This window comes from Arachis hypogaea, chromosome 1 (genome assembly GCF_003086295.3).
Source record: "Arachis hypogaea cultivar Tifrunner chromosome 1, arahy.Tifrunner.gnm2.J5K5, whole genome shotgun sequence".
Taxonomy (NCBI): Eukaryota; Viridiplantae; Streptophyta; class Magnoliopsida; order Fabales; family Fabaceae; genus Arachis; species Arachis hypogaea.
The window spans coordinates 105,876,208-105,886,625 of record NC_092036.1 but is presented as its reverse complement, the minus strand read 5'-3'; the positions used below and the strand labels follow the sequence as shown (position 1 = coordinate 105,886,625).

At 35.2% G+C, this 10,418-nt stretch overlaps 1 protein-coding gene and 1 long non-coding RNA gene across 9 annotated transcripts; one reads left to right on the top strand and one right to left on the bottom strand.

The window, feature by feature from the left end:
* The first annotated feature begins 218 nt into the window (after nucleotides 1-218).
* On the top strand, nucleotides 219-1,144 carry LOC140175070 (uncharacterized). Its single transcript, XR_011865196.1, has 2 exons — nucleotides 219-388; nucleotides 625-1,144. It is a non-coding gene; the product is annotated as an uncharacterized lncRNA (long non-coding RNA).
* LOC112707275 (protein FAR1-RELATED SEQUENCE 4) lies at nucleotides 1,090-7,683 on the bottom strand. Of its 8 annotated transcripts, none has more exons than XM_072201974.1 (4): nucleotides 7,461-7,645; nucleotides 6,671-7,016; nucleotides 4,502-6,399; nucleotides 2,104-2,929 (listed from the first exon to the last, which is right to left on the bottom strand). In XM_072201974.1, the coding sequence occupies exon 3, from the start codon at nucleotides 6,318-6,320 to the stop codon at nucleotides 4,506-4,508; it is 1,815 nt and encodes a 604-aa protein (XP_072058075.1). In that variant the 5' UTR covers nucleotides 6,321-6,399; nucleotides 6,671-7,016; nucleotides 7,461-7,645; the 3' UTR covers nucleotides 2,104-2,929; nucleotides 4,502-4,505. The 8 variants fall into 8 exon arrangements, with proteins under 8 accessions (XP_072058080.1, XP_072058075.1, XP_025614745.1 ...); XM_025758960.3 differs by having other exon boundaries at nucleotides 2,425-2,929; nucleotides 6,667-7,016; nucleotides 7,461-7,662; XM_025758956.2 differs by lacking the exon at nucleotides 2,104-2,929 and adding an exon at nucleotides 3,659-4,020 and having other exon boundaries at nucleotides 6,667-7,016; nucleotides 7,461-7,683.
* Between the last annotated feature and the right edge of the window lie 2,735 nt (nucleotides 7,684-10,418).

The following is a 10,418-nucleotide window of genomic DNA, read 5'->3' as shown; positions in this document are numbered from 1 at the left end:
GAGTTTGTTAGGATCTTCCCTCTAAATAGAATAAAAATATTAGAAAAGATTTAAAAAAGATAATTACTTATTTAGATAAATAAGGTTGGATCTCCTCATCACGTCCAATCTCTTAAGAGGTCGAGTAAGTGAAAGAGGTCATCAAGTATGAACAATATCTATTTAAGATAAGTTTTGTTCGGCGGGTTATAAATTTTGTTCAACAAACATAACCCGTCGTTAAACTTTTATTGACAAAATCTATTATCTTACGTGTCACTATCTTGGATCTAATCATCATCCACCTCAGAGAAGAATTCATTCCGTCTCAAATTACAGAACCACATGATCATCTCCATCAGAACCACTAACATCAGACTCCTCGCTATCAGTCCCAGATTCCTATTTGGTATTGATACCTCCTTGCTCTCGTTCTCTTTCTTTGTACATAACTATCGATTTGGTATTAGTAGCTCCTCGCTCTTGTTCTCTTTCTTTGTGCATAACTCTCTCTCTCTCTCTCACTCTTTTTCTGATTTGGTTTGATTCGATTTTTCTCCCTGAATCATGCAAAAGCGATTACTAGTTCTGTTTTTCTTTCTAGTTAAGGTTTCAAAAACTGAAAAAAGTACTATGATTCAACAGAGGCAATATAGACGAATTCGGCAGTTGATACTAAAAACAAGGAGCCTTCCTTCATAGGCATAGGTCTTGAGGCCGGTATTAATGATTACCGCAACAAACTCCTCCTCATTCACCACAAACCGAATCAGATCCGCGCGCTCAGAAAAAGAACTAAGAGACCAAAGGATGTGGATTTTCGTTGCGCTCTCAAACACCTTGATGCTCATCAAAAAAGAAAAAAGACTAAAGAATGTAGATTCTGGTTGCCAAAAAAAGGGGGAAATCATGATTTATTAAATCGGCGTGAGGAGGTGGATGTGACGAAATGATGCAGTTATGGAATGAAGAAAAAAAGAGGAGGATGTTTACAGAATTATCAACGATTGATTATTTTTGTCAAAGATATAACTTTAATTATGAAAAATGCTTAAAAAAATGTATCAAATAATAGGCTCTAATAGAAAGACCAAACATTACTCCACATGGTAGGCTCTAATGGAACAGTGTGAATTCATTCAAAGAAATGCTACCTTTGCAACAATGTTATTTTTTAACTTCGCGGAAAACAAACAGAATATTTCAATTTCATCCGATATGTGTAGTTGCCAACTAAGTCAAACCCTAAAACACCGTAGACTAACCACACACATTAAGACACAAGACGAGAACAAAACATCCCCATATATACACAAGATGAAAAAGGAAAATGACATTACCATGGCACTAATGTAATAAACAGTACACAGTTTCTATACGTGGTATGTTGATGGAGACTTAAAGTTCAGAATCTCTGCGTTGACCAGCACCAAGTTTATCTTTGGCAGCATCATAACCTTCCTTAGCCTTCTCTTTAACCCACTCCATTTGCTCATTGGTTTCTCTCTCGCTCTCTTCAGCTTCCTTCTTTGCCTTCTGATTGGCTTCTTCAACTCTCTCCGCGGCTCTATCCTTGGCGTCGTTAATGGATTCTGAGGCCTTGTCCTTGGCGGAGCCAGCGGTACTGGTTGCCACGTTCTTGATATATTGTGCTTTCTCCTTCGCCGCATTTGCCAAGTCACTTGCTTTCTCCGCCGCCATGTCCTTCATTTCTCTTGCCTTCTCTGCACTGTATTCGCCAGCCCCTGTTTATTACACACAACTCATCACTACAAGTATTCATGCATTTCATCATTCTCATGCACAAAAATTGTCTAATGCCACAATTGAAAAGCGCAACAGAATATTTAACAATATTTTCGAAATCGATTTGTAAAATAGTCATCTTTCAATAGACTAAATTCGAGTCCCGAACAACTAAAGTGTTCATCCACCAAAAGATTTAGGATTTAGGATTAAGTACGAACCAGAGGCATAGTCCTGGACCTTTTCTTTGGTTTTCTGAGCAGCGTCACTGGCATATTCCTTAGACTTCTGAGCAGCGTCACCGCCGTATTCCTTGGCCTTCTGCGCGGTGCTACCGGCATATTCCTTGGTCTTTCCGGCAGCATCACCGCCATAATCTTTTGCTTTCTCAGCAGCACTACCTGCATAATCCTTGGTCTTGTGTGCCGCATCATCACCATACTCTTTCGCCTTCTCAGCGGCGCTGTCAGTATAGTCCTTGGTCTTCTGCGCCGCATCACCGGCGTATTCTTTTGTTCTCTGAGCAGTTTCACCGGCATATTCGTCGGGGTGCTTGAAGCCAAGAGTTTCGGTTATTTTATCTTTGGCCCAACCAGTCCATGACTCGGTGGCTTCTTTCCCTTCCTTGGCCGTCTCCGCCGCCTTGTTTTCCGTCTCCGTCGTCTTGGCTTTGGCCTTCTGATAGTCAACCCCTTCCTCTTTGGTCGTGCATTCAATGCCACAAACCAACACGACAGCCACCATCACCATCACCATCACCACCCTTGAAGCCATCACTATTAATACTTTGCAACAATGAGATAGTAAGAATGGAACAACAAATAATCAGAATCTGAATGTTCGTAAGTTGCAGAGTTGTGGTTCGGAAGGGAAGTTTTGGGAGGGGGTTATAAAGGAGTGAGTTGATGAACACGGTAAGTTAAGTTCATGCAACGTGGCTTGGTTACCATGTTGTTGAGTTACACGTGTCAGTTAGGGAGAGCAAGGTGTCAAATATGAAATCATGGTTTTTGGTTTCAAAGTCTTTCTTAACTTGGTTCGTGTCAATGGATGGATGGAACAGATATGCACCCAAACCTAGGTGAAAAATTAAAAAGGGTGACAAATTGGAAGTCTGGTTTCTTTTTCTTTTCCTCTATCTCTTTCAGGCTGGTCTGGTATGTTCTCGATTTGTTTAGTTTCTTAGGCACCGCCACTGCTCTATCTGCAAGCATAAACTATATACGTCATACTTTCTGTCTGTCTGAGATCTAAGATTTTCGAGAAAACCAAAACTACTTAATTTTAGTCACTCTATATGCATTTTTTAAAATTCATATGTATTATTTTATATATTTTTAACATATATTTTATATAGATATATAAATGATTGATTTAATAATTAATTTTTAATATATAGTCACGAAAATTTAAGGAATTCAGTATCCTTAACCATTCCACTTTTATTATTGTTTACAGCTATAGCTAATGGAAACTTGTGAATAACCTTTGAATATTCAATTTTAATACTTTGTAAATAACCTTAGAATAATTTTAATAGGATAATTTTGGGTTTGAGTTTTGACTTTTATCGTAACTAAATTGATTTAAAATTAAAATTTATATTAAATATAATTTTTAAAATGATATTAGTATTAATAAAAAAATATCGTATTATTTAAAAAAATTAATAAAATACTATCATTTGTATATCTATTAAATATAGAATCCACACATGCTTATAAGAAAATCAAATATAAAATAGTTTAATACCTTAAGTTAAAAAGTAAAAACAGATTAGTGATAACACAACACTCGTCAAGAGACACAACACTCATCAAGAGCCATCCCCAGTACTCAGTTTTGTTTCATTATATAACCACTTAAGGAATGGGAATTAAAAATAATTACTTGATCTTGATACATATTACATAATATATGGTTAACCTATGCATTTAGTGAAATGGAGATTCTATTGAATCAATAAATTTATATTAAGTACTGAATATGAACAAGAGAATACCTATACTGCCAAGTGCCAAGTCATAATTTAGCGTCTACCTTATATAACAAAATGGACTAATCTGTTCTCTTCTATTTCTAGTCTGCTAGATAACATTTGAGAAATAGGAGAAAAACTACTAACTAATATCCTCGTTATATTACAAGAATCACTGGATAACCAACAAAAAAGAATTTTGGTGACAAAGAATCCGACCAAATCCGGAACAGCCACAAAATGTGTTTCTACCTCGCCCAATTCTCTACCGTGGTTCTAAACAATTCGGATGTGTAGTTTACTTCAATGATGATTACCTGTGCCAATGCCATAGAAAATGCTTACAGCATTGCGAGTTCCAATTTTAACCATTATCCATACAGTTTGCAAAAAAAAAAAAAGGAAATTATATAACCGTCAATGCATAACAGTAACACAACAACGGGTTAGTTCATAACTCTATCGACCTCAATATTCATAAAGTAGACAAAACATGCTAGGATCAGATCATTCATGGCATGCATATGAATGCCTATCAAAGATCAGCAGCCAAGAGCAAGGCAAAATCATCAGAAGGGACTATAGCATAAGCATGTTGTAAAAGCGCATAAAAAGCAAGGTAGAAACTCATAATTGATGCCTAGCTTACATGACACAGCAAAAAGATCATTAATCTTAAAATCCACCTCTCCTAATTCTTCTTTTTTACTTGTTAATATTCATTCATTTACTTAAAAACATATATACATGCACAGACATGCGTCATGAATGCAGGAAGAGAGAGGGAGGACTGCTCACCATGCTATACATTTTTGCATGTCTTCCTATTGTGCCCAAGTCCTTTGCACTTGCCGCACTGAAGCTGACGTTTGATTACGTCTATCGTTTCAACTTGCTTCATTTTTGGCCGGCCCGGGGGCCGCTTAGTTGGTGGAGGGGTCACTGTAACTATCATGGTCGATTCACCGTTGACTGGTTTTTCAAAATCATCTGGCAGGGGATGAATCGATTCTGTGTACGTTTGCCGATAATTCTCGACAGTGAAGTATCTAGAACAATAATCATATGGGCTCCTATCAGAACATTCACAGACAGCAATTGCATGACAGCAAGGCAGTCCACTGAGTTGCCATCCCTTGCAGCTACAATCTAAACGATCCATATCAACAGTATCAACGGATTCTCCGCGGACCTCATATGTGCTACCTTGTAAGAGCAACACTTGAAGTGAACGAGCAACTGATGTTTCTTTTTGAAGCATTTCCTCCTTGGATGGTGTCAATTTGGTTATCCATTGGTTAGATTCCTCCCTTCGTGCACAAATTGCTTCCATCATTTTACCCCGTAATACATCAATCATTTGGGTAATTGGCAACTCGTGTGCCTCGGAAACCCAACTGTAGAATTGTTGTCCAACATTTGATGTCATATGATTATACCTTATTCCACTAAAGTATGCATTGGCCCAGTGCTCTGGCTGACTTTGTACAACCCATTCATAGGCTTCAGGAGAAATACCTTTTATGTTCTCAACACAACGATCAAAGGTCTCTGATTTGGGTGCATAAGCAGCAGAATAGAAATCATTAATCAAGAATCGTCTGGCCTCATGAGAGAATTGTCCCTTCAAATCCTTGTTCAGTTTGTCAGCAAGGTGGCGTAAACAATATCCATGGTGGCCTTTGTCAAATACCTCAGCTATTGAATTTTTTAGACCATTCTCAAAATGTGCAACAAATGTAATCTCCTCAGATGGTGATATTGCTGACTTCAGCTCTTGCAGAAACCAATGCCAGTTATCCTCTGTCTCAGCATCTACAACGGCAAATGCTACGGGAAAAATGGCATCGTTCCCATCCACAGCTGTTGCAGCCAATAATTCCCCTTGGTACTTCGAATTTAAAGGAGTTTGGTCAAGGAAAAGAAGAGGGCGACAGCCTTGCTGGAAACCAGATATTGAGGCATGAAATGATACAAACAGACGATGGAAACTTGAGTCCTCTTTAGTCGTAAATGCAGCAAAGCTCCCTGGATTGCTCTCTTTTATCTTCTCGCAGAATAATGGTAACTGGGTATATGCCTCTTTATAGGAGCCTTGGAGTTGCTCTCTAGCAATCTCTTTCGCCCGCCATGCTTGAGAATAATTTAACTGAATCCCATATTCCCGCTTTATGTCATCTGCTATATCCTTTGGCTTGTAATTGGGTGACGCTTTCAACTTCTCTTTGATGATACTTCCTACCCAACCCCTAGTTGCCCGATACCCAGCTTTAACAGCAGATCCTTCACAAGTATGATTTGAGTTCATTTTCTTAATGCAAATCAATTGCGTGGTTGACAATTTTGATGCATATATCCTCCATGGACAGCCTTGGGATTTACATTTGACAGTGACACGATGACTGTCATTCTTTTTATATTTGTAAGCAAACCCATGTGCAATAGAGTATTTATGCAATGCGTCACGGAACTCGCTGAAACTATTAAACCTCTGGTCCACTCCAGTGATGGTATTTTCCCATTGTAGTGCAGCTTTATGATGCCTCTCTTCAATGGCCCCAGAAGGAAGAGAACATGAAATGGCTTCAATAGCTACATCCACCTCAAGGTTATCCATGCGTTGTGTGACATCGGCAGGGGCTTCGACAAGGGCAACACAAGGGACGATAGCTTCTGACGCCGTTGTCCTGCTTGACCTGCAATGATAAGTACACTCTAAAATCTTCAAAACAATACACAAATTAAGTCATGACACTAATATATGCTATGGCTATTCATTTTTTGGCCACAATCAGATCTTTAAATTGAGACAACAAGAAACTCTACTGACACATAACAACAATACACCAACTATGATTTATCCAATTATGGGCCAATCAAATTACCATATCCCACTTAGTGTCTAGGGAATTATATGCCAATGTACAAACGGAACAATAAACAACAAGAACTAGTTTAACTACCTACTAGCAGGCATGTTGGACGTATTTCGAGCCGCTCCTTCTTCCGAAATAACGAACACGTCAACGGTTGTAGCTTCCCCAGCAAAACTGACCATGCGCTGCAAATCCTTGTCCTTTGATACTGTGATTAGTGTCCTATTGTTGCCAGGTAGGAAGTACTTGATAATCATGGTGTTTGCATTGCAGTTGAACATTTCCGCTATCTCTGACTTGAAATCAGCTAACTTTGTCTGGTGATCAATGTCTATTGCATATGCATCCCCACCATTGTATGACAATGATCCATCTTTGTCTGCCACAAACTCACCACCTGATTGAACTATAGTTATCACCCTCTTCGTAGCCATGGCCTATCGAACAGCAAATACATATATCTACTCATTAAACCTGACACAAGTGAGGAATATGTAGCTCCAAGAGCACAGATTTTAAGACAGGTAAACAGTGAAATGGTTTGCATGTAGCTCTTCAACTCTAAATTTCAAATCACGAACAGGTAAAATTTTGTTATCAGTATCAATAAATAATATGTGTATAAATTAAATAATATCCAGAATGGAAGGTCAACATACAGCACAACACATGATGGAATTTTGTTACAAAGGCTCAATCTTTAACAAAAAACATAGATACCCATATGAAAACATTACAAAAGGGGGAAAAAAAGCTTCAGCGATGGAACAAGAGAAAACGAATTAGTATCATCCCCAAAGGGGGATAACAAAACAGTGATAGAAAACAATGTAATTGAATTGAAGTAGGAATGGGATGAAGAAGTAGAAGAAGAATAGAACCCTAATGAAGGCAGAATGAGAAGGCACCCTGGGAAGCTGCAATCGTTGTTGGTGTTTGCGGAGAAACCTTGAAGTTGGAGGCTTTGGTTGTGGGCGTGGCCGAACCAATTCGGAGAAAAAGAGAAAGACAGAGAAAGGGAGGCGCTTCCTCTGTTTCACGCCCAAATCCGTAACAGTATCAGTGTGTGCGCATCAGAGACTCATGCGACGTCGTATTTGCGATTTTGCAAAATGGTACTTTTCAGTTTTCAATATCAGCCGTTGATTTCAACATGTTACCGCAAAGTGGCTCCACTAACTTATTTTGACGGCTACTGATTAGCATTCGAATCTTTTTGTAGTTAGACAATCGGTTTTATTTGGTAAATAATAATTTTTGTGAATGAATAATGAGTTTTAAAATTGATTTAATAAAATAAAAAATATTTTATTTTAAATTATCTCTTAAATTCTAATATTAGAATAACTATTCGTATATTTATTTAATTGAATATTTAGTTATTGTTAATTGTGTATGAAAAAATTGAACAAAAAAAATTATTTAATTAAAAATTAATATAATTATTTACGTATCTATTAAATTATACATCTAATATATTTATTATTCACATTATTTAATATTTTCATTATCTTTCTATATTTTTTTAAAGTCATCTCCATATTTTGTTTTCTCAACAGATAAATCAAATTTAATTTTTTGGGAAACTAATTATATCTTTTAATTACTAAATGTTTTGCTATTTCAGTGATACAAACAGATATGGGTTTGATTCGGAACTTTGGATGGAATATGTTTTCAGACTTCACTAATAAATTTTCCAGTGTCATTAGTCAAATAATAAAGTAGTGGACTAATATGAGTTTAGTAATGTGTAATTTAGTAATTTTGGTTGATATTGAATAGTAGTGAACTAATACTCCTCGTTAATAGGAGCTAGTATTGACAACACACAAAATACGAGAAGCCAATGTATTGAGTAAGGTAACGATAAAATTAGTATTGGGTCTATAATTTAATTAGAGAAAACTTTTTTTATATTTTATGTATTCCTGCAATAACAGTATTAAAAAAAAGAATTTAAAAAATATTTTAAGTTAATTTATTGCTTTTTTGTTATTAAACGCAATAATGAGTTATTTTTAAAAAATCATGAAACGTGTTCAACTGATATCTTTTCTATTTCTTGAAGCAAATGCGATAAATCATTACCCAATAACAGTTAAATGGCAAAATTTTGGTAATAAAACAAAAAAATTATGAAAAAAAAAATTATGTTCATAAAAAAATCTCACCAGAAGTGGAATAAAGAAAGAAATAATGGGTAAAATAAATAAAGAGGATAAATGTTTTCATTGTGGTGGAAAGGGTCATTAGTCGCGTATTTGTCGTATCCTGAGACACTTAAGTGATTTTTATCAGGCATCCTTGAAAAAGGATAACAAAAGAATGGAGACGAATTTTGTTTCAAAGGATGTTGCTGAAAATTACACTACTCATTATGAAGTATCTAATTTCTTTGAGGATCTGAAGAAAATATTGGTCATTTAATCAATGATAGAAAAGTTTAATATGTATGTTTGTTAAGTACTCATGTAAATAAATAATGTAAAAAATTTTGTGTTAAGTTTTATTTTTAATGTATTTAAATTTCAAGTATAATGTATATAAATAATGTTTAATAAAATATTAATGTTTATGTTTAAGAATTTTGAAATCATTAAATGTGTCAAGTTTTAAAATAATAATAATAGTAATAATAATAAAACTTTTAATATATAACACTATTTTTATGTACAGTGTTTCTTAGAAAAATAATTCCTAGAGAAAATGATAAATAGGTCTTTGATCTTTTAATCCGTAGACATTTAAATTCTCAAGAATTTGAAAATACATTTAAGTCTCTGATCTTTTCAAAATCTAGACATATTGATTTTCATGTTCACTTGGATTTGTCAGACCCAACGGAAAAATCAAACGTGACTTTCGTTGTACTGACCTGGTTGATACAGATGCATAAGCGAAAAAATTTTTAAAATGGAATAAATTAGACCCAAAGATCGATATGTCCAGATTTTGAAGAGGTTAAGAACTTAAATATATTTTTAAATCCTCAAGAACTTAAATATCCACAGACCAAAAAGTTAGAGATTGATTTGTTCTTTTCTCTAATTCCTATTAGGAATACAATTTTACTGTCCATGGACTGCTACTCATTTTATTACTATTATTTTTCTTTGAAGAAAATGGCAATGATATACAATGAAAATATTCGCCTTGCGGATAGTGCAAGTTCGCACACCATTCTCAAAAGTAATATATATTTTACTCATCTTATGCCAAAAGAAGAATATGTTAATACTATTATTAGCTCAGACAATGTGATAGAAGACTGCGGAAGAGCTATAATTTTGTTTTCCAGATGAACAAAATTCATAATAAATAATGCACTATTTTCTACCAAGTCTCTACGAAACTTGTTGAATTTTAAAGATATTCGCCGAAATGGATATTATATTGAAACAATGAATGAGAAAAATCATGAATACTTATGTATCACAACTCATGATTCAAATAAAAAGTTATTAGAAAAGTTACCCTCACTTTCATTCGAGTTATATTATACTAAAATTAGTGCAATTGAATCACATGCCATTGTAAACTAAAAGTTTACTAGTCCAAATGAATTTATAATTTGGCATGATCGATTGGATCATTCGAGAACAACCATGATGCGAAAAATTATTGAAAACTCCCATGGACATTCACTAAAGAACCAAAAGATTCTTAAATCTAGTAAATTTTGTTGTCCTGCATGTTCTCAAAGAAAGCAAATTTTAAGGCTATCACCAATAAAGATTAGATTTGAGTCCCCTAAATTCCTATAAAGGATTCAATGCGATATATGTGAACCTATTCATCCCCCATGTGGATCTTTTAGATATTTTATAATCTTAATA

Coding starts and splice junctions, on each gene's coding strand:
- LOC112707275 (XM_025758956.2), bottom strand. CDS start 7,013: ATGGCTACGAAGAGGGTGATAACTATAGTTCAATCAGGTGGTGAGTTT. Junction 6,400..6,666: donor TCCAACATGCCTGCTAGTAG/GTAGTTAAACTA, acceptor TTATCATTGCAG/GTCAAGCAGGACAACGGCGT.